Genomic DNA, 24,763 nt, shown 5'->3' on the forward strand with positions numbered 1-24,763 from the left:
CCGCTGTGCTTATAATTACCGCTTAGTTTTATAGATGTCACGATGTAAGGTCTAATGTAATGTTTTTTAATGAAGAAAAGACGGTTGGGTTCTATGTTCTTAATTATTCCAACCCCAACCGGCCCTACCCAAATCGACGTGAATTTTTCTCTGTATCTGCAGAAATGTGTCTTTTAAATATGAAACAACGCTATAGTTTTTATTTTGATGTTAACGGGCCGTCTATAAATGACGTTCTAACTCATGGGTGGGTACTTTTGTGACGAATTGCGACGAAGGCGGGTGTAATACAGAGGCGTAGCGACCCTTCCCGGCGCCCGGGGACAAACTTTTCGATTTGCACCCCCCCACCCTCGAGATTTCGATTTGCACCCCCCCCCTCAAACTTTCGATGTGCACCCCCTCAACCTTTCAATTTATTTTTCCAACCCATTTTGGCAGGTCACTTGCATGCCAGCAGATATAGGAATCTTTGAAGGTCGTTTATTTCTGATTTGAGTATGTATGATGCTTTGATAATGAATTATACAATGTTTCTTCCAGACTTTTTTCTCTGGGGGGGGGGGTACTTGATATTTTCGGTGGGGGGTCAACATTTTTCGGGGGGTGGGCGGACACTAGTAAAAGTGTATGTTTACTATATAAAATCCATCTCGTTCGGGTGGGGGGGGGGGGGGGCGTAGACTTTCTTCGGGGGGCACCCCCCCCCCCCCCCCGAAGAGATGCCTGGAAAAAACTCTGCAATGATATGCGTTTTTTTTCGCTCCTTCTGTTTTTTTTAAAGCGTTGGGTTTTCAGGAATTTCAAACAATCTTTGCGACTTCTCTGTTTTAGCGACACCGGTACATAGATGGATATTTTATACTTCCTTGTTCCGGTTCAACCCACCTAACAGTACAGTACCTAGCTTAGCTCATCTGAAATTCGTGTAGACTGACCAGAGTCCTCGAATTTCGGTAAGTCACTATGTTAGAATGCAATGTTGCGAAAGAAAATGTTTGATGTCAGGCCGACAAGCAGATAAAGCTGATAGGCTGAATGAAATTATACTTAAGTAATATGTTAAAAATAAAATAATGGTTGACTGAATTTCACCAAGTGACCAAAAGCCAAAAGTAACTAAAAAGAAGTCAAGAGTCAACTGACCCAACTGTTTCTCAGTTTGGCGATTGCCGATGTACTGTACAAAATAGAAGTGTAGTAGGCATTGTGACTGGTGAATGGGAAGCAAATCTGATGAGAGGGATTTGCCTTAAATTAAATTTAAGTAATTTTTATAAATTATAAGGCCTTTTTAAGTTTTTATAGGGCCCTAGGGCTAGTCATAATTATTAATTATTAGGCCTAATATTAAATAATTATGAGGCCTAAATATAATTAATAATTAATAGGCCCCATCCCAAATAATTGATAGCTATTATTAATTTATAGGCTAACTATTCATTGAAATTAGACTAGGCCTATTCATTAGAGGCCTATTATCAACTTTGTTTTGATTATTGCAAGTCCACATGAGGATATTTGGGGGTCATCCATTTATGACGTCCACAATTTTTGTATTTTGCCCCCCCCCCCCCCCCCCCCCCGGTCCGTCCGTCCCCAAAAATCCACTTTTTTTCCTTATTAAAGTCCATATGCGTCCACAAAAGTCAGTTTTTTCGGACCCCTTACACTAGTATTTAAGTATTTATATCTATCAATCTGCCTAACCATCTAATAATTATCTTTATTCTCATCGTATGAATTGTGTGCTTAATTTAAAACTTGTTACACTAATTAATTATAATTAATGTACATTTAAAGGCTGAGTTGAAAAATGTCTGAAGTCCATGATTTTGGTGTAGCTCCTGTCACTTGCCATTCTTTTGACAAGGATAGAAATGGTAACTATTTAGGCCATATAATTTTATTTTTAATAATTCTTAGTGTGAATCATTTTAGTATCATTTGTCAATTTTCACCATTAATTTTCTTTCATCAGACAATCTAACTCTACTTGTTTTTTATCCAGGTATTGCTCTATCTCTGAATGATTCTAATGTAAAGATTTACAAAAAAGCTGGTGGCAAGTGGCAAGAGACTGATACTTTGAGTGAGCATGGCCAAAGGGTGACCAGTATTGATTGGGCCCCCATCAGCAATAGAATAGTCACTTGCTCTGCTGTAAGTTTGTATTCCTCATGTTACCATCACTCCTATTGTATGATATTTTTTTCCGGAGATAAGGGCCTACTAGTTTAAAATTGTTTGTTTGTGTCTATCGTAGTTTACTTTCTCTGTGTTCAACTTCTCTTACATGTTTAACTTTTTCAGGATCGCAATGCTTTTGTTTGGATGCTTGAAGGTGGAAAATGGAAACAAGTGCTTGTGATTCCACGTATCAATAGGGCAGCCACTTTTGTTAGATGGTCACCTAAAGGTGATTAATATTATCAGAAACAGCTTGAATGATTAATAATTTTTAGATAACAGGAATAAAATCTTTAAATATGCGAGAATAATATGAATATTACTGAATAAAATTACACATTTTGCTGAGAGCAATAAATAATGTTACTGTTACATTAGTGTCTTAACATACACTTTTTTTCACCTGCCAGAAAACAAGTTTGCTGTTGGTAGTGGATCCCGCTTGATTGCTATCTGCTACTATGATGTAGAGAACAATTGGTGGGTCAGCAGACACATCAAAAAGCCTATTCGGTCCACTGTCACCTGGTAATATATCACTGTTGTCTCTTTTCCAAGATACAATTAATTTTTTGTTCCAATTAACATGTTTAATGCTGTATCCACTCTTCTCATAAAAACTATCGTATTATTAATGTCTGTAACAGCTTGGACTGGCATCCAAACAATGTGCTCCTGGCAGCAGGTTCTACAGACTTCAAGTGCAGGTAAGTTCATGGCAAAGTGAAAAAGAAACTAATCCAATAGCATCTGTTACTTTTAAATTACCTGTATGTGCCAGTCTGTGCTGCTAAACAATTTTTTATATGGACAAACTGCTAGGGGTACTTCTAAATATGGACATTAATATTTTCAGAGTTTTTTCTGCCTATCAAAAGGAAGTTGATGAAAAGCCTGGTCCATGTTCCTGGGGAACAAAAATGCCATTTGGTGCTCTAATGGCTGAGTTCAGCACTGGATTAGGTTTGTGCTTAACGTTTGTACTTTTGTTATTATCTACTTCCATTAGATATGTCAAATGGCCGACAAAAACATCATTTATGATCACGTTGCCCAAATATAATAGACGAGCCGACCTGCTGCGTATCATACGCAGCTATTTAGTTGTTTTTTTTCTACTTTTCAGTAATTTATAATTTGTGAATTCGACAGTACCAATGCTGGCATTGAAAATATTTGCTTTTGTTATTATCTACTTCCATTAGATATGTCAAATGGCCGACAAAAACATCATTTATGATCACGTTGCCCAAATATAATAGACGAGCCGACCTGCTGCGTATCATACGCAGCTATTTAGTTGTTTTTTTTCTACTTTTCAGTAATTTATAATTTGTGAATTCGACAGTACCAATGCTGGCATTGAAAATATTTGCTTTTGTTATTATCTACTTCCATTAGATATGTCAAATGGCCGACAAAAACATCATTTATGATCACGTTGCCCAAATATAATAGACGAGCCGACCTGCTGCGTATCATACGCAGCTATTTAGTTGTTTTTTTTCTACTTTTCAGTAATTTATAATTTGTGAATTCGACAGTACCAATGCTGGCATTGAAAATATTTGCTTAAAAACACTAACCCCCCCCCCCCCCCCCCACGTGAAAGCAGCCTCTTCTTAGTTACCTCCTCTAAGTTTAAAATCGTTTCAAACTAAATTATCTGCCCCTAATAGCCGTCACCAAACCCGTCTCTATGATTGTAAAATGTAAACAGAGTGAACACCGCTCACCAGATCATGTGGGGGTGGGGTGGGGGTGGTAGTGATAGTGATAGAGAGGAAGAGAGGGGACTGCAAAGGCGCACTTGCAGCTTGTTTTCTAACTGATCCCAGAAGAGAATTATATATATAGATTTTCATTTAATATGTTCTATAATAAAAAGGGCTCATACCATTCATTCATAATCCTGCCATGTTTCATTTTTGCAGTGTCATGTACTTAATAATCTAAAGCAAAGTGCCATATCTGTTCCTGGTTTTTGCTTAATGGTTCAGTGTGGCTGTAATATGTTTCAGGTGGCTGGGTGCATTGTGTGTCCTTCTCCCCTAGTGGTGACAAAGTTGCTTGGGTAGGCCATGATTCAACTGTGTCTGTGGTTGACGCCACAAAAGGCAATGAGTAAGTTTCCCCTTTATAAATGGTCAATACAGTGGTGTAATACATTATCTGTTTTACTATCAAATGGTGAATATTAAAATTTCTTTTAAAATAAAGTAATTTGTGTAGTAAACAGGAAGAGGTGTACTATAATTTTCACAGCTGATAAAATTGATCAAGCAATGAAAATTATTTATCCACGGTTTCTTTATTTCTTTTCTTTGAAGGCTAACCATCATCAAAGAGAGCTTCCTCCCTTTTATGGGAATCACTTGGATTACAGAAAATAGTCTGGTTGCTGCTGTAAGTTGTAAACTTTACTCATCATTTGAACTGGCAAATTTTAGAAAAGTCTTTTATCAATGTTTTAAATTGATTAATTCTCTTTTGATGTTTATTTCAGGGCTATGACTGCAACCCGATGCTATTTTCTTTCACTAGTGGCAAAATTACCCTTGTCGGACAGCTTGACCAGTCTCAGAAAAAGGAATCTGGTCAGTTGAGGTAAGCACATAAATGCCAATGTAATATCATACTGAGGTAATTAGTGATAGGTGACTCATGTTATAAACAAAAGCAGAATTCTGAACATTCTCAGCTGACTAGGGTAGCTGGTACTATTTGATCTAAGATATCACTTGACTACTTGACTGTCATACTTAATGTCTGACCTAGTTTGTTGGTAGCTGTAGTTGCATTTTATTTACAGCCATCGGCATATTTAACATCCACACACCATCTGGATAAATTAGTAAACAATAACATTGTATAGGTCAAGAACTGACTCAGGTAATAAACAAAATCTCAAGTGATTTCATAACTTACCCCCAAACACTAATGGCATTGTGAAGCAGGATCATACTTGTTTAAAATGTGAAAAGTTTTGAATAGCTTGTTGAATGGTTGCTATAGGTCCCCACCACAGTCTCCCGAGGTGCTGGACCCTGAAGAGGAAGACCAGGAGTTTACCATCAGGTTGGCCAGCTTGTGCTGCATCATGGCCTTGCCTGTCAAAATTCAGTTACTAAAAAAAACCACCAGATTAGAACATGTTTGACTGCAACCGTCAATACTTTGAATGAAATCCCTGTTAATGTTGTTTATGCATTAAGCAAATTTGAAAGATTTTAATGTCTTAATTAGTACGGGCTAAAATGTATATGTCATAATCTAGAATAGCAACTGTTATGCTGTCACATAATGATAGTTGTCTGTCTCACTGCAGTTTGGTTTTGGTTTGATGGTGATGTCTGTTTTAATAAGGTTATGACTTAATAATGCTGTGATGTCTAATCTAATCAACAAAATAACCCTCGAATCTAGATGCTTCGTGTTTGTCTAATTTTGATTGATGAGTGAACTAACCATAATTAAACACTTTAACATTAATTAATTACCCTAGTACTTGTTGCATGAATGTACTTATTCCAACAAGTTGCTTGCGTTTTTCTGTCTTTTTATTTTTGTGTTTCTCCATTGTTAGTATGTTACTGTATTATAGAGGGATATAAATTGTTACTGTGGGGCCCACATTTCTTGAGTGTATAATATAATACTTTACATTATCTATACGGTAAATTGCATATTTTTAAAATAAAAAGTATATTCATAATATAACTTTTTTGAAATCTTTATAGCATAGAAAATGAATTTCATTGAAGAGGTCTTGCAATTTATACACATACTGAGAGTTTCTTAAGTGGGAAGCTCACTAATTTCGGGGCTTAAATTTCTTTCAGCGCCATGAAACGCTTCCAAGACATAGATAAGAAGGCCACAGCCACCGACACTTCTACTGACTTAAGAACTCAGCATCAGAACACAATAACGTAAGCATTAATCTGGTGTATTCCTATAATGAAGCTCAGTACTCAATATCAGATGTTATTTTGATAGATGATTGTTGTTTCAGTCAAATCTCCATTCACACTGGAACTAAAGCTAATGCCAGCAAGATAGCCACTTCCGGGGTGGATGGAAATCTTATCATTTGGGATTTGAAGGTAAACTTTGTGATGTGTCTTCGTTAAAATATGAAGGCGTTGTATTGTTTTTATTTATAAGTTTCTTGGTCGAATATTTTTCTATGGGCATATCAGACCCTATCTCCTATTTGTAAAATTTGCAGGCCTAAAATAGAATTAAAAAACCTCTTTATTTTACTTTTTAGAATCTACTCACAGCTGTATCATTTTGAAACATTCAGATTTTCTTTTTAAAAAATTGACATATTTGCATTTTGATTTTATCTTTCCTTGAGTGGTTGAAAAAAATTGAAACAAAAGTTCTAGCCTTTTAAACTGAAATCTACATTTTGGTAAAAGTGGTTCAAAATGTTTAAAATGCAGTTTTAAAATAACCTCTGTAACAGTATTTTATTTCAAACTTTCAAAAGTTAGGTTAATTTTTATATCTTAGGGTTTTATTTTGTAATTGACTTTATTTAAGTTGTCTAAGCCTTTTTTACTTGTCATATTATAATGTATCTTTTAATTAAACCTAATATTTCAGTCCCTTGAGAAAAGTATTCAAGGCCTAAAGATCTCCTAAATGTTCTTGTTGAAACGGGTAGGGCATTCCAGACCAATAGAGATCTCCAACACTTGGAGTTTTTACCTGTTTTTTTCTTGTATCCACTTGTATTGTTTTACTTCCTTAACCATTTATATTTGTTGCATTTTTTTTTTTTTTGCAAATAAAAATTATAATAAACCGGGAGTGATCTCCCCTAAACTTTCTCGAATATTCTTATATAAAATAACAGGGGATGGGAACCATTTTAAATACTTAAAGTTTTAAAAATAGAATAAAATCTCGTAGACAAATTAATTGCACACCAAGTGAACGCCAAATAAAAAAGCGCATAATAGTGCGCAATATTATTAGTACTTTTAAAATTTACATTAGTTTTTTGAGAAATCGGAAGTAGCGTAAATTACTACTTCCAGTCAACGGAAATTACTCAAAATTTAACAGAAGGTAGAGAATTAGATCTTTTACTTACATGTGAAATTTCATTTATCTATCTGAAATAGTACTCAAGTTATAGGCTTTTGAAAAATTCAAAGTAGGAAAAGTACCACTTCCGGTTATCGGAAATCGCTCAAAAGTTGATACGGATCTACGATTTTGATAAAATACTTATATATGAAATTTCATCAACCTAGCTGTAACGGTACTCAAGTTATCGTGTTTACACACGGACACACAGACAGACATACGGACAAGATTGCAAAATTATGTTTTTCCGTATCAGTGAGGTGTAAAACGTCGAGATCTGTAAAAATCTCGATTTTTTTTTTTTGCACGATTACAATACTTTCTCTATACTTCGTATATACGAGAAAGTAAAAAAGGAAGCTTTTTCTTTTTTTTTCTTCAAAAACATTGTCTAAGAGAAATGTGAAAGGAATATTTTCCTTTTAATTGATAAGGCTCACTGGTTTAATTCATAAAACATTTTATGTGAACTAGTTGGAGCATGGCAGATGGTACTGATAACAAGATCATGCTAAAAGGGAAGGAGTTACAGTTCCTGGTAGCTGTTTAATCACATCCTTTTATCAGATTGTGATTAATCAGTTTCATTGTTTGTGAACTTAATTGTGTTCATGAGAGACTATTAACACTTTATGCAACAAAAGACAGAAAAAAAGATATAAAGAAAATTCCAATGATTATGTAACAAACAAGCAGATTTATTTTATCACTGAACTGTGTACATAAGAATAGAATTCAAATTAACAGTAGAAAATGAACAATTACAGAACAGCCGCACTCCATGCAGTCTACCAAATCCATATACATTTTGACAAATGGTGCATAACAAATCAAAAATCTTATTTAGATGGTTGTGGACCCAAATATATATATCTCAAATTTGGTTTTGGCCAAATAAAAACTTCAGTCATGGTCCTGTAAGAGTTAAAATTAGTCATGGATTCTTAAATTAATTATTGAAATAATTAATTAGTTACCAAATTGACAGACCCTGAGAGAAGAGTTTCCTCAATCATCCTGGTCCTGAAAGATTCACATCAACATATCACATTTTTACAATGAATGCTTATTCTCTTTGGCCTTTTCTAGACAAGCAAAAGTAAAATTATTCTCAAGAAAGCAGTACATAACGTAGGTGTATATATTCAACACTAGAAAGACTACATCAGCATATTATTGCTGTCTAAATCAATTATGCATTAAATAATCTCAACAGTCTTTGATTGCTTTTAATTAGCATTTCATTTGTGACCTAAGCACTACATTTTTAATCTACAAGAAATATATAAACAAGTTCATTTGTAAATAAATCCCACATAGTAAAAAGACTTGAAATACATTAACTTGCATAAATAGTGACCCCCATAGTTAAATTCACAGATGAACTGACCTTCACATAATACTAAATGGACAAATGAAGTGATAGACTCTCACTTGTTTATTAATGAACACAAAAAGAGTAAAAATAAGGCACAGAAAATTAATTTCAGTTCCCAGAAGTTGCCATTGATACTGTGTGCATATAAAAATATTTACAAATTGTATATTCTAATTTTGACTGAATTCTCAAAGTTTGATAGTTTGCCAAAGTTATGTATTGAGTTGCTACTAAACTCAAACAAACTATTGCACTAAATAGAAACTAAATGCAATTACAAGCTACACTAAATCCAGTAGGGGAATCTAAGATATCATAGTTCACAGTAATTTACTAATTAGGTCTGTCCTAACATCACAATCTACCACATCAAGTCTATTCTTACTATGTCTATACTAACATTTAAATTGCATCTTGATCAGACAATGTAGCATGGGGATGTACTACCATATTGATCCAGAGAGCATATGTCTAACAATTCTGTCCTACCAACTTAGTCAAGAGAGCACAGGTCTGTCCTACCAACTTGGTCAAGATAGCACAGGTCTGTCCTACCAACTTGGTCAAGATAGCACAGGTCTGTCCTACCAACTTGGTCAAGATAGCACAGGTCTGTCTTACTAACTTGGTCAAGAGAGCACATGTCTAACAACAGCACTCAGTATAACTATTCAGGCATGTCTCATACATTGTGCGGTTTTAAAAAAAATAACCAACACTTTTATGACTTAGAAGGACCAGAATAAAGGTAAAAAATAAATATCTTGGTAAATTTTACCTAAACACAATTTTTTTAAGCAGTTATCAAAAGCATTTGGTAAAAAAACATCAGAACCTAAGTAATTTTAGCTAAATTATATATTAGCAGCAACATAATTTATTGTAAAATAAAATAAAAAAACCAAATATACCAGCGTACATAAAATATACAGGAATATTTTTGAATCTTGGACATAAAGATATAGGAATAAATTGGATGGACATAAATTCTAGTCTTCTAGTTCGTGTCAACCCTGCTGTTTACCAGCCCAAACATGTCAACCCCATCATCAGTCAACCCTACCATTTTAATACTAGTCCACCAATATTGCATAAGATATAATAAGGAGTATTTGTTTATAATGCTGTGGCTTCGGTTGTTGTGTTGTGGAAGAGTTCCCAGTAGTCTGGTGGATCTGAGGTCTGTCCACACGGGTGTATCAACCTCTCCTTGCCTGATATTGTTATAGGATTATCCTGGAGATTACAGACAGTGGCTAATCAAATATCAAGGGATATTAATTACTTACTTATACTTATACCACTGCAGCGCAGGTTAGAGGCTAGTTATTTGCTAGGGTAAACCTATCATTTAGGCCTAAACCAAATGAGCTAGAGCAGGTCATCTGTGATTTTGACTTATTCTAGGCAAATAGGATAAAATGATTACCTGGACTTATTTAGTCTACCTAGTCGGGCACTGATCCAATATAATGTACGAGCCGACCCGCGGCGTATCATGCGCCGCTATTTAGTTCTTGTTTTTTTTCTACTTTTCAGTAAGTCATAATTTGTTAATTTGAAAGTACCCATGCTGCCACTGAAAATGTTTGCTTTAAAATACTAAAACCATTCCCCCCCCCGTGAAAGCAGCTTCCTCTTAGTTACCTCCTCTAAGTTTAAAATAGTTTCAAATTAAATTATCTGCCCCTAATAGCCGTCACCAAACCCGGCTCTACGATTGTTTTGTAAATATTTAGCGTGAACTACAACTCACCTGACCATTTGAGGGGGGTGGGGGGGGGGGTGGTAGCGATAGAGAGGAAGAGAGGGGACTGCAAGGCGTGCGCTTGCAGCTTGTTTTCTAACGGCTCCCAGAAGAGAATTATATATATAGATTTTGAATAGCAATGGCCTTATATTAAGTTACTTTAAAAAATAAAGCATGGTATGCAGGAGAGTCTGCATCTGACATTACTTGCATACAGTCTAGTGGGATCTTGAAATCATTAAATGGCTCATCCACTCATCAATGGGTCATATGCAAGATCTAATGAAGTAGAGTAAATTAATTTCTGAACTTATTGCATGGGCAGTAAAATATTTGCTACCTTCAATTTCCAAAACACTCAGGTACCCATACAAGCTGGGCGGGTCTATGGACATCCATCATACTCAAGCTGGGAGGCAAACTATTATTTTCTCTACCATCTGACCACACCATTCCACATTCTGAGCTTACCTTATGAAACTGAATGAGGCTGGCTAGAGAGTCATGCACTGTCTGATCTGCTCCTATAAACTGGTAGCCCAAGTCTGAGGCATCAATGAGGAAATGTTTCAACCTGTTTGTCTCCTTCAATGATAACGTGTAACCCCACACTCTTTCACTAACTCGGACTAAATACGAGCCATTTGGTTTCCCTTCCAGAAATTTCTCAGCCTCAGTCCTATTAATAATTCCTTGAAAGAAGTGTTAACATTATAAGATTTAATAAAAATTCAACTTGGAAAAAAAAAATCTATTGGTGATGTAAATCTATAAATAAGTTCTTAGCATGCAAATACATAACACAGCCACGACATTTTTGTAAATGCAATAAAAGAAAGTTGAAAATAAATGCAACAAATTGCTTCTATGTATACCATGAAACCAGTTTGCTACTTTCCCTGTCGTTGGATCCAATCCTGTACCCTTTGGCGCTTCTTCTTTCTTAAACCAACTAACAACCATTTCACGATTTTTGGGTCGCAATGGTTTTGGTTTTTTGCTAGATGAGATTGGAACATTAGGCCCCAGCAAATGTTTTCTGAAACACGGTACAAGTTATTTCATTCTTTTGTGTTCAATTATAAAACTGAAATAAAAATCAAGGAAAAGTAATGTGCTGTTTTAAAAATGACAAAGTTGTGTTGGCACAACCAGATCTCTTAAAATTAGAAAAAATCTAAATAAATAAAGCATACTTGGGAGGAAGTGGAGGCTTGTTTCCTCCTTGTGCAAATGCTTGTGCAGCCTGCATTAAGTTCATAGACCGCCTAACAGACTCCCTGTATTCTGTTCTGGCATTTGCAGCCACCTCTCGTTTTTGTATATCTGCTTCTTTTGATTTTTTCTCTGTAATATGAAAATTGTTCAAAGAAAATTCACTTCTGGCAAACATTTGAAAAAGATTAGTTCTTTTAATTCAATTATATAACCTGAATCTGTCTGCTATTGACTGTACTCTTCACAACATAAATGGGATAGTCTTTTTAGAGAACACAGGAAACAATTATTTATGCTAAAAATTCAGGAAGTGCACTAAACTGCTGAAACCACACTAAAAAAAACCAACAAATGTCATATGTATTTTTTTCCACACTTTTCCTGTGAATTACCTCCTTCACTGATCTTGTAATTTAACTGATCCTGTGATTTACCATCATCACTGGTCGTGTGATTTACCTCCATCACTGATCCTGTGATTTACCTCCACCACTGATCATGTCATTTAACTGATCCTGTGATTTACCTCTTCTGAAACTGTAAAGTTAACAACATTGACTCACCCTGTTCTTGCCAGGTGCTCTCAACCTCTTTTGCTGACTCCTCAGCAACTTTTTTCATTTTTTCACGATGCTCTTTTAAGGACAGGTAAATTTCACTGCTACGTTTCTCCTTAATCAGTTCAGTCATCTCACGTGATTTTCTTCGAGCTTTCTTCTCTTGTTCCTAAAATACATTTATATGATCAGTAATAGTGTTCATGAAAAAAGCTTTTCTCTAAATAGGTGCACTTAGTGACAGCTGCCTCAAGTTTTATTTTTATGTTCAGACTGTTATTAACATTTGAAATAAGATGGAATTTCTTAGAATATTTGAATCATAATTAAAGTCTCAATAATTTTAGTATTTTAGGCTTTACTTTCGATAACTAAATGTCATTTGAAATATAGAAATGTCTTAAGTATGACAATAAACTTACAAAGAGAATCATAATTGTGTTATAGACAGTATTAAAAACTCTTACTAGAGCAATATGAACATAAGAAAGCAGTAATTTTATAAAACAAAATGTTACAACACTATGTTTAAATAATTTCAAAATCCCCAGAAAACTATTTGCGAGAATCAACTAAAAGATACAGTGTGAGAATTACTTAAGCAAAAGATAGTGAAAAAAAGTCATTGTTAAAAATATAATGTGTGAATCACTAAGAGGATCACTACAAAATTCTAGAGCTATTCACAAACCATTCAAGAAGTTTTCACAAGCTGTGTTATTTGGTTTAAAAAATATTTTCTTCTATGTTCTGATGAAGGTGTAGTGTCAGAAGCAACTTATTAATAAACTCATTCTTCAGGCTTTTTGTAATAACAATTTTTTATGTATAAAATAATGTAATAATGTTTCTGTTGTCTAAGAATTACTCTAAAAAATAAGCACTCAAAAAAGAATTTGAGAACTGCTATGAAAATAATTTGTTTAAAAAGAACTTAAAGGTTTATTAAAAATCTATCGCAACTTTGTAATGGCCTAGAATTTAACAAATAAATGTTATGTTGGCTTATAATTTAAATTAAAAAAAAATGTTTGCACTTGGAAACAATAATACTCTACCTTTATTGCTTTCAAGATATCTTGTGTAAATAAAATTAACCCATTTAGGACCCAATAGGCAGAATAACATATGCATTGTTTGAAAATCAAAAGTATAGCCATATGAACATAATTTAACTAGAAAAGTATGATAAAATCCACAAAAATATTTGTCTATTCCCAATCAGGCACAAATTTTTCCCATGCAAAAAAAAAACAAAAAACATGCTGAGCAAAACTAATACGGAAAATTTCATCTTATGAATAATATACATTGCCAAATATCTTCTTCAGTTTAACTGTACAAATAGGAAACACAACCATGGAGTAAAAAGAAAGAAATCAATAGATTAGACAAAACTTCTTTAAAATATTGAAAAAATTACCCTAGATAAACACAAAAAACTAGATGTGGAAACAAGTTCAGTTGGTGTAACTAATAAAACATAACTCAGAACCAAACGATAAGTAAGGGTTTGTTATTATATTTTGCTGAACAAATGCTGAAGTTGTATTTTGAAAGTTTCATTATAACTTTTAAAAATGTGAGTTTATTTCAACAATTACAGGCACATCCTACTTACTCAGATTCAAATACTAATCAACATGTGCCTTTTTTTAAAATTATTTAAACAGGCCATCAAACACTCAAAGCTTGTTAACTTATAGAGGAATTTTTGCACAGAAAAGTGTTTTAAGTTGTTTTTTTTTTTAAATCAGCCAAAACAATTTAACTAGGGTGCTTGTCAAAACGCAATGTGTTAAAACTAAACAACAGAAAGAGCAGAAAGAAATCTCATGCGTACCAACCGACAGGAACGGAGAATTTAAAATTGGCGATGAATGCTTCCCTGTGTCACTGTGTTCTACTAAAGGCTGAATAAGAGAATAGGATAGTCCAGACAAAATTAGGTCACATCAACCAAGTTATCTTCTTTCAATTTTCATACAAAAATCTGCCCCTAAATTACTTCTGTATAATTTTTTAAGGGATATTAAAATCTCAGATTATAGAATACTGTTATCTTTAGCTAGAAATATTTTTTTAGGTTTAATGTGTTATTAACTGCAGGTGGTCTGTTCTTTGACAAAATAAAAGAATTTAAAGTAGGAACTGTATTTTAGAAGTAACATCAAAGTTTTAATATGTCATGTATTTTGGGCAATAATAATTGTGCGATATTACCTAAAAAAATTATTTACATTATTTGTAAACAACTTACCGCTAATTCTAAAAGTCTTTTTTTCTCGTCTTCTTCCAATCTTTTTTTTTCTAATTCCATTTTCTCCATTGCTAGTTTGGCCTCTTTTTGTGACTGATACAAAGCTGCCTCTTCTTGCTGGCGCCTAAAATAGAGAAAAGTGGTGAAAGTAAGCACCAGCACTTGTTCATTGGCATTTTACTACATGCTGATTCAAAATCCTAACAGCCTGTTGGGCAGTAGCCACAAAAATAATCAAGACATCAGTGATGTTAACTAATGGTTAAACAGGAGGTGAACCTAAGATACCAGTAAAGCCAAAATACAGGTGAAGTAGTATGATAAAAATGAGGTCAATAGCAATGATGGCTAAGGTTTGAAGTCAGGAAGAAAAGTACTTTAGAAATTAGCCATTTATGTGTAAAAATGTAAGTAAAGAAAAATGATCAAAGAAAGATTTTTAAATTACGTACTTTAATTCTTTTTCTCGCTCTTCATTCTCTTTAATGACGCGCAATCTTTCCTCTTCTAATTTACGATGTAATTCAGCTTCTTCTTTTTCTCTGAAAAACAAAGTCTTTTGCTCATTAAATTTACCGACATTTTTAATAGTTATTGTGCAGCATTTCACTAATTAAGTATTTGAATTCTACTAATCTTTATTTTAAGTTGTTTTATTGAGCACATTTACATACAGCTTTTAAACTCCAAATATTAATTTTAACAACTCTACTAGGTGACCAAGTTCGCTTTTCTAACCAAATGTTCCAAGGGGTAAGTGAAGTAGAGTTCACCTATTTATGTGACCTCAGCATATGAATGGATAGTGTGGTCAGCACTATGACCAGCAGCCTTTACTTTCCCTAAGGTTAGGTACCTATCAGAGCTGGGTAGACTCAATGATATTCTACTGACTTGAACCAGGATTTGAACTCGATACTTTTGGGTTAGCAGTCTGGCATTAGGCCACGCCATCTCTCACAAGGTGACCAACTGCACCAAAATGATGAGTTAACAAATGTGTGTAGATAGTTCAGAGAGAGAGGCATACACACCTTAATAACTGAGCTTCAGCCTCAGCTAGTTTCTGTGCTGTTTTTTTGGCTTCTTCCTCTAAAATTTCCTCAATACTTTTATCGTTTGGATGCTCTCCCATGACCCACACCCAATCACCTCCATCTCGTCCTTTTAAAAAATCTACTTTCTTTTTGCCTGAATACAAATAAATATTCATCAGTAAAAACTTTATTCATGTGGAATAAATGCTTTAAAAATAACTAGCTAAAAGATTGTTATAAAAACCTTGTGGCTTTGATTTCTTCTTCTTATCTTCTTCTTCCATTTTTTCTTCAAACTGTTTCCATCTTTTAACTTGTTCCTGTTTAAAAAAAAAAAAAAAAGAATCCAAACATTGCACTGATCAGGTCAAACAGTTCAATTGATCTCATTTAGTTAAGTATATTTAGATAAATAAAGACTAATTTAAACAGTATTATAGCAGGTTTGACACACTTACCTGGCGCATTTTGTAAAAAAGTATCTGTTTCTGATCCTCAGACAGCTCTTCTATGAGCTCTGGGTCAATGTACATCTGCTCAAGGATTTGTTGCAGCATTTTTTTTTTGGTAGTTCTAATTGTTGAAAATCAGATTCTCAATGCTGACCAGTTCATCTAGCTGCTATTTTGTTTTACCTGGTGATATAAATTTGTGTATAAGCTTGGGAATATTTTATATGAAAGAGGTGAAACAGATATAGGAAGTAAAATGATAAAATTAAGTTGTTTTTTTTTACAGCTCCAACTTGAGATGAAGAACAATAGCTGTTGAGACAGTAGAAATAATGAGTTTAGATGGATAGAGCAACTTATAAATAGGTAATAGTGACACACAATTTTAGTTTTAATGATTATAAACATAGAAAAATGTGTTGTTTTACATTCAAATTGTATACCAATTTAGCAGTTAGGGATAACATTAAGTATTTTTCTTCTTGGTTCTTAATTGTAAAGTTGGTTGGGATTTCCTCCAAAACAATTAAGTATTATGTGTCAACATGTTATTTTCAAGTGAATGCTTGTCAGTTAAGCTTCTACACTTACTTCAAAGATATTAATATTAAAACTACTGATATAAAAAGTATAGCTTGGTGGACATCTTATAGGCCTATTACTTAAGTCATGTATCAGGGGTATGTTTTAATATTTTCATCAGTGAACTTGAGTTAAAATCTCTTTTGAAAGTACTTCAGTGTAAGTTGTAAGGGAAATTCCTTCCTTTATTTAGCCCTAGTGACATTTTTTTGTAGTCTACATCTTGACAGACAGCAGCATAGATAGAAAAGTTATCAATACTAATTTATTTATAACTATGCCTTAAATATAATATGGGACGGAGTGGTCTTACTGTAGAGAGCTGGACTGCTAACACGCAAGTCTCGAGTTCGAATCCGGGTTCAAGTCAGTAGACCGTCCCTGAGTTCACCCAACTCTGATGGGTACCTAACTCGCGTTAGGGAAAGTAAAGGCGGCTGGGCATAGTGCTTACCACCAGTGGCGGAACTAGAAAAATTGGGCCACCCCGCAAAAAATACAATTAACAATATTGGAAAATACGAACATAGAATACTCAATACGAGCTTGTTCAAAATTTGAAAATATAAAAAAATTCTTTGTTTATATTTTCAATTAAAACATGATACATCAACACATATCATTTGTGTGAGTGCTATTAATCTGTTCTGAAATTCTCTATTTTAATGTCTGACAAATTTTTTACTAATTTGCATTCAAAAGAATATAAAGCATGAAAGCTTTGTATGTGTAATGTTTTCTCACCTTATGTTTATTTTAAAGTTTTTTTGTATTTATACTATTAGTTTTTAATACATTTTCTTTTTATTCAATGTCATTCTTTATTATGTTTTTTTTAAAAATAATAATTAAGAGAAGTAATTGCTTTTTAATTCGTTTAGTGCAAATCTATTTAAAGTTTCTTAAAAACACACATATTTGACTATCTAAAAAAGGGAAATAAGTCATGGAAGTAGTTTGATCGTTTGCCTATCTTTCACACTATAGCTCAGGCATATATTTTTTTGCTACACAACAGCATGTGTTAGCTACTGTATAACATCACTACTGTAGTAGATCTGTTTGTTATTTACAAAAGCTTTTACCGTCAAGTCAAAAAAGCAAGAAAATTATTTTTTTGTAACTAAAAAAAGTTTATTATGGGCCCCTAAATGGTGTGCCCCCCCCCCCCCCCGCATTGCGGGGTCTGGCGGCACTGTAGTTCCGCCCCTGCTTACCACACTATCTCTTCATATACCGAGGTCACAGAAATAAGTCAAGTCTACTTCACTTGCCCCATAGACCGTCAGGTTTGAAAAGGGAACTTTAATTACTTTACTTACTTAAATATTCTATACTCTATAGTATAGTCAATAGTGCACAACATTATTTTATGTGGGATGATGTGGTTGAATGGTATGGCGCTTGACTACTAACCCAAAGGTCTCTAACTCAGATCTCGGTTTGGACATAAGAATGAAGGATGTCTGAATCCACCCATGGGTACCTGACTTACATTGGGAAAAATCCAGCTCTAATGGGTATTATGTAGGGGAAAGTCAATTCATCTGGGCATAGTGCTGACTACAACATCCTTCAGATGCAGAAGTCAAGAAAAATATGAACATCTGCTTTATGGATCGCTAAGTCTAAAGAGGAATTTTTATTTTACTATTGTCTAACACTCTATCAGTCACACTCAGTTATTAGTTAAGTAAGTTAGTATTAATTGACTAGGCCTCTAGTCTTATCTAATAATATCTAAGGGCCTAACTAAATTAAAATTAAATAAAAATATCTAGAAAGAATCTAGATTCTTGTCTAGACTAGACTAAATCTCTTGACTGGTCTTCTTAAGAATTAAACTATTAAAACTATGGCCTACTGCAGTACTATAAAATAATAAAACAGATATGATAAATCTGGGTAGACATAGACATCTAGTATGTATACAGTACAACTATATATATAGGCATATATGCTATAAAAACTATGGATAAAAAAAATTCGAAATCTAAATCTAGAAATCTAGATCTAGGCTAACGCAGTCTTGTTTTGTTTGTATTCGTTATTAATTTAGTCGGTGGGACTCACGGGACTGTCTCCTCACCCACCACTCATAAGAACAGAATCTATAAATGATACATGAATCAAACTGTAAGGAATATAAAAAATGAGACGTTATAAATCTTATATTTTACCTAGCCCAGTATTCTGTAATTTTGATCTGTCTAGTGACTCAGACTACGATCTTAGTTGAACGTTATGATACATTTTCATACGCGACCCTACAAAACTACAAATAATACATACAGGAAGTGATTCTAATAGACGACAAGATAAATAACCTTGCCCATTGTTTAGAAAAGTGATTTCAAGAGTGATCTCCCTTAGGCTATGCCTCGCCTACGCTTCCTTTTTTTTTTTTTATCCAGGAAGGGGCGCATAATCAATCATGCTCCGTTGCTCATCAACATAATTTGTGGGTTAATGATACCTGTTTTAGTGCATGTAAAAAAAATATATATAGATCTATATTGTTTTTTTGTGTATGTGTAAAATGTACTCTCTACTTGTGAGCATACGCATTTAATCTTACCTCACTCCTAGATTTTCTCAAAACTACGTTTTATGTTAGATTATTACATTATACTAATAAAAGGACCTAAATAGAAATACGAAATAAAATTGATTGGAGTACATATAGCATACAGGCTAGGCGAGTTATTTTAGATGGTCAAGAATCTGCCGACTTCAGTTTGGCTACTAGATCTAGATCTAGATCTACTAGCAATGTGGTGAATGTACTGTGCAGGGCAGGGATTGCCGTAGCTAGTCAGGCCCTGGGGGAGTATTCGTCCGTCCGTGCTGTTTGTTAATGCTACCTAACCTGCCTCGTAAAGAAAAGTTACTATTAAGCTGTATACATTAAAATTTAATTTTCACACAAAAAAAGAAAACGAAAAATATTAGCTGTAAGCCAGTGTGGCTTCTGCTGTTGCCGTTTAGACACCACTTAAGTATTGTTATGCTTCACTGTGAATTCAACGAGCGTAGTTTTCTTGTATTCTCGGTCTCCATCTCCATTCAGCTCAAGGAAATGTACTATTTCTATTGCCGGCGTTACACTCGAATTGTTCGTCTTGGCATTGCAAATCATACCAAGTACCGTTATACACGAGAATCCATGTTGTACATATTCATCCAGGATAGCGATCGACGAGAGGGGGACATATGTCACTGGGCGCCGACCCTAGGGGCACCAAAATGGGTAAGGAAAAAATTAAAAGCTCATTTTAGCTGCAGTTTTGAATTATAAATATTAAAAATATGGGGGGGGGGGGGGGGCGCCAAATTGAAAGTTTGTCCCCGCGGGTGCCGGGAGGGGTCGCTACGCCTCTGTATTCATCCCACCGCCTTCTTTTTTTTTGCTCGATAGCTAGTATGAAAAGATTAAAATACTTTTTTTTTAAAAAATCATACGACGTGCTATTACCAGAGTTTCTTCCAGGCATCTCTTCGGGGGGGGGGGGGGCCCAAATTTTTACCGCCCCCCCCCCCCCCGAACGAAATGAAATTTATATAGTTTATATAGAAAATATATTCTTTTAACAGTGTCCGCCCCCCCCCCCCCCCGAAGAAAGTCTACCCCCCCCCCCCCGAAAATTTCAAGTGCCCCCCCCCCCCCGGAGAAAAAAGTCTGGAAGAAACACTGATTACGACAGTCATAAGTCGACTATTAGGCCACGATATAGAAATAAAAAGTATGTTCGTCACTACAGGTATATAGGCTATTAACGCGCACCTGTAAAGGTGGCTATGACACTATTCGTGACTCAGAGGCGTATCCAGGTTTTCGTTGTAGGGGGAGCGAAAAGAGCAAAAAAAAGGCGACGAATTCTTAACACGTTCTATATACGCATATTATTTATATATATATATATATATATATATATATATATATATATATATATATATATATATATATATATATATATATATAATTACTAGATGTATGTCATTACTTCCCTATGATGTAAAATAAATTGAAAGTAGCACTCTGAAGAAATAAGAAAAAACACACAATGTAGGCCGACAAAACAAAAATTGTATCAATCTAAACAAAAACAAAAATACAAAAATTCCACCCAAAAACAATGAACGTAACACAATCTGTTTTGTAATTCTTGTAAAAAAAATGATTAGGCCTAACGAAACAAAACCTTGTAATTGTAACTCCCTATCACTCTCATATAAATTATAAATAAATTAATAGGGTACAAAAATAACGGTTGAATTAATAAGTAAAAAATAAACTTATAGCAAGTTCTAAAAGACAGCGAAAATAGATTATTTTGACACATCCCTTTCCCCATAGATCAGTGGCGTAGCGAGGTCGGGTGTCACCCGGTGCGGCACTTAATGGTGTCAACCCCCAGAGGCGTAGCGACCCTTCCCGGGGACAAATTTTCGATTTGCACCCCCTCCCTCAAACTTTCGATTTGCACCCCCCCCCCCTCAAGTTTTCGATTTATATTTTGCTATTTTTTGCCTTGGTGTCACCCCCCCCCCCCCTAAATGGTGTCACCCGGTGCGATCCGCACCCCCCACCCGCCCCCTTCCCCTCGCTACGCCCCTGCCATAGATCTATATCTATATATTGCTATATAGTACTGTAGTGTATTATGTTCATAACCCGTAGCTCTGTCGTAGCGTAAAGCACACACGGGGACAAAACACAAAACGTATAATGCTGGGTTGCGTTCAAGCTAGGAGAACTATCGGTTTGTAGGTGTTTATGTAATTTAAAAAAAAAAAATGTGACCGAAACGAAAGGATATTTTTTAAAACTTTCTTCGGCAATATTGTTCTAAATTGTGGCAGGAATCGATTGGTAAATGTTTCAAGTCGCTAAGTGGCCTGGTTGCCGAGATATGGACCAAAAACTGCATTTTTTCGAGGTTTTTTTTTTTTTTGGCTTTTCCGGGAAATCCAGGAAGGAATTCCGGGAATTTTTTTTGGCCCACAATCATCCTCGGAACTTGCTTAACATATTTGCTTTGAACTAGTCCTCGATATTGCTTCTTTGAGGAGGAGATACGACTTAAAGCTGCGGACACACATCCATCCATTGCGGACACACATCCATCCATCCATCCATCCATCCAGAAATAACGAGTTAATTATTGCAATTGTCCGTATGGAAATTGCGCTAAAAAAATTCTTACATAATAATAATAATTCCTGGGAAATTATTTAAGACAAGTGAAATAGGGGAAATAATTACTCTCTTAATATATATATATATATATATATATATATATATATATATATATATATATATATATATATATATATATATATACATTTAATTATAAATGTCAAAACAAATAAATAATTACTTTAGATTATAATTAAATTGTTTATCACTATTCGTGTTCACAAAATGTTTTTGTCTATAATCAGAATTTAATATATCGTCATCATAAATGCTAAAGTATTACAGCATAATGAAAGTTTTTAAAATCAGAGTTGGTTGAAAACCACGGTTTTCGTTATAATTAAAAACACATTCGGAATAACAGTCTACATTTGACCACATGTTGGTCTTTTAGTTCAGATCATATATTGTTAATTAACTATTGCTTCATTGTGTTCTCTAAAGATCATTTTTTAACATTTAGTGATAGTTAAGGGTTAGATCACTGTATTGATCACACACCTTTTTACTGGTAATTGTAAAAACAATATTCACAGAGTTTTACGTTTAAAAAGCTAATTTTCTGGCGGCTTGGTACTTTGGTACATCATGAAGCGTTTTTCTACATGTACTTATAAGATCAGTTCGGGGTGGGTTGGGGGGGTTGGGTTCAACTTCATTCACCACTGTACGGTCACTTTAGGTCAATTATCCAACCCAGTATATACCTAGTTGTGACATTAATGTCGCTCTAAACAATTGTGGTGGTGAGGTGTGTGTGGGGGGGGGGGGGAATAACAACCTCAGAGTGAACATAGCGTCAGTTTTTAGATGACTGTTCTAAACATACATATATATTACACAAATATATATTACACAAATATATATTACAGAAATAGATTTAAATAAGTAGCAGTGGTATTATGACAATATTTTTTTTTACAGAGGGGTCCATGGGGGAGGGGGGTTGTAACTGTTTCATATAATTTGACATCGTAATCACTATGGCCCAAACTGTAAAAATACTACTACTTCATCGTGATGACGTTGTTGACCTTGTCAAAATTTCCCCACCACTACGTAGTTTGCTCATAAGTAAATTTAAATAGAGGTGCCACATCAGTTGCATTTGTATTTTTTTAAAATTAATCACACGATTCAAACTGTATATATAAAGTAATTATGTGTGAAGTTTTATGTATAACATTTTCCAATTCAATTATTCGTAAGCAAATACATTATACAGTTGCCTTAAACTTAACATCCCTCTTGCCAAGTGGTACTACCCGTAGAGGTTTTTTAAACATTGCAATGCATCGTAATGGTTATTTTTAGAATGGCAAACTGATGCAGCTGTTAATACGTGTTGTAATCGTAGACACTACTAGACTAGTACAATAATGCTTAATTGCTGCGTGAAAAGAAATCTTGTGATTTACATAGATGTGCCAACCAAAAATATTTTTTTAACAAATATTGTTTAAACTTTGAGTTTAAAAAGTTTCCAAAAAGGCGCCACTTTGCTGAAAATGGCCAGAGGGGGAGCGGCCGCTCCCCCTGCTCCCCCCCTGCGTACGCTACTGTCGTGACTTATGTAGGCTATGTCGTGATCTCTAATACCAATACCTGTTATCTCGCTCTGACGCACTTTATTACAATATCGTAATGTCTAATTTTAATTGTCATCGACTAGTAATCTTCAGCACCGACAATCGCAAATCATATGAGTCGGGTGTGTGTCTTGCCGCAGAACCTGGGGCCATGAGACTGACACAGAGCCCTTGGGGTTCGATCTAACCTAGGTTAAGAACAACTCCATTTGGTAATTATCTGTCGTCGCACGCGGCATTAACCTTCAACAATTTAGCATTTTCGATTGCGTGTCACCCGTTATAACGGGATTAAACATAGTTTTGACAGTACATTTTACGACTATTTGGTTTGTTGTCACCCCTTAAATTGTGTCCTCAGGTGCAGACCACGATATAGTATGAACCGCTGTTTTTTTAAACATATGTAAAGCACTATATCGTTTAAATGTAACCGTTTAGAATGGAAGGTAAATGTTTTGCATTTATTGAAACAAATAACTTAAATATTTTAATGATGATTTCAACATGGATCCGATGGATCCGAACCTCTGTCCTTCTCCAAGTCCAACGCACACACTAAAGTTCGTTTCAGGATATATCTGACTCACGCCCCACCATCTCCATGTGGGCGCTCTAAATAAATTAAACCCTAATATAGGCTTACAGCATTTAATAAAAGGTAACGAAGAACTACGCCCTGTGATTCGCCAAAATAAATAAATGAAATAAATCAACGGCTAGATTTAAGGAAGATGAAATAGTTCCAGCTGAAAAATACGCAATCAAATATTACAAGACACGAGTGATCTAGTTTAATAAAGTATCACTGGGAGGACTCCCCAAAAGTTTCCTGATTGCGTCTTATTTTTTTTTCATTTTTTAATTTGTTGGCAGTTAATTATCACGTAGCTCACTCCAGAGGCGTAGCGACCCTTCCCGGCGCCCGGGGACAAACTTTTCGATTTGCACCCCCCCTCGAGATTTCCATTTGCACACCCCTCAACTTTTCAATTTATTTTTCCAACCCATTTTTGCGCCCATTAAGGTCGGCGCCCGGGGACATATGCCCCCCCCCCCGTCGCTACGCTACTGCGTAGCTCTATGCAGCTTGTTCGTTCGGAAAACTCAGCTGATAAAATGTTGTGAGTTGTGAGTCACATTCAGTGGTTCACCGTAGGTATCGGGTGTTGGCATTGCCTACATCTCGCCAATTTAGCAACATTGGAGAGCCTTTTTAAACTTTTAAGCGCTCGTCCATTTAGAAATCTATAGGCCTATATGTCGTATTATTTGGTCGTTGGTATCACTTAACAACCATACGCCTACTGATCGGGCCAATGACCGGTCTTGGGTTAACCTATTTACTGATCCAGCAGTTTGGTCGGATGCCCTCTCTTGAACAAGCCATATGCATACAGTTATGTGTAAATGTATTTTTTTTGTTATCATATGCAAATAAACGAAT

At 34.9% G+C, this 24,763-nt stretch overlaps 2 protein-coding genes across 4 annotated transcripts; one reads left to right on the top strand and one right to left on the bottom strand.

Annotated features, from left to right (window-relative positions):
* Positions 1–834: 834 nt before the first annotated feature.
* Positions 835–7,001, top strand: LOC131946888 (actin-related protein 2/3 complex subunit 1A). The gene is made up of 13 exons (XM_059307884.1): positions 835–956; positions 1,804–1,883; positions 2,012–2,163; positions 2,314–2,419; positions 2,601–2,718; positions 2,838–2,897; positions 3,047–3,153; positions 4,212–4,314; positions 4,521–4,596; positions 4,697–4,797; positions 6,033–6,122; positions 6,206–6,296; positions 6,805–7,001. Exons 2-13 carry the CDS (start codon positions 1,817–1,819, stop codon positions 6,841–6,843), a joined length of 1,110 nt encoding a protein of 369 aa, XP_059163867.1. The 5' UTR covers positions 835–956; positions 1,804–1,816; the 3' UTR covers positions 6,844–7,001.
* Positions 7,002–7,967: 966 nt separating this feature from the next.
* On the bottom strand, positions 7,968–18,854 carry LOC131946886 (SH2 domain-containing protein 4B). Of its 3 annotated transcripts, XM_059307878.1 has the most exons (13): positions 18,708–18,854; positions 15,952–16,128; positions 15,738–15,813; positions 15,491–15,647; positions 14,909–14,998; positions 14,457–14,580; positions 14,040–14,109; positions 13,507–13,532; positions 12,203–12,365; positions 11,618–11,768; positions 11,297–11,460; positions 10,893–11,113; positions 7,968–9,907 (listed from the first exon to the last, which is right to left on the bottom strand). In XM_059307878.1, the coding sequence occupies exons 2-13, from the start codon at positions 16,048–16,050 to the stop codon at positions 9,788–9,790; spliced, it is 1,461 nt and encodes a 486-aa protein (XP_059163861.1). In that variant the 5' UTR covers positions 16,051–16,128; positions 18,708–18,854; the 3' UTR covers positions 7,968–9,787. The 3 variants fall into 3 exon arrangements, with proteins under 3 accessions (XP_059163861.1, XP_059163862.1, XP_059163864.1); XM_059307879.1 differs by lacking the exon at positions 13,507–13,532 and having other exon boundaries at positions 14,044–14,109; XM_059307881.1 differs by lacking the exons at positions 13,507–13,532; positions 14,040–14,109.
* Between the last annotated feature and the right edge of the window lie 5,909 nt (positions 18,855–24,763).

This window comes from Physella acuta, unplaced genomic scaffold (assembly GCF_028476545.2).
Source record: "Physella acuta isolate Inbredline_101_S28 unplaced genomic scaffold, ASM2847654v3 ptg000574l, whole genome shotgun sequence".
Lineage (NCBI taxonomy): Eukaryota > Metazoa > Mollusca > Gastropoda > Physidae > Physella > Physella acuta.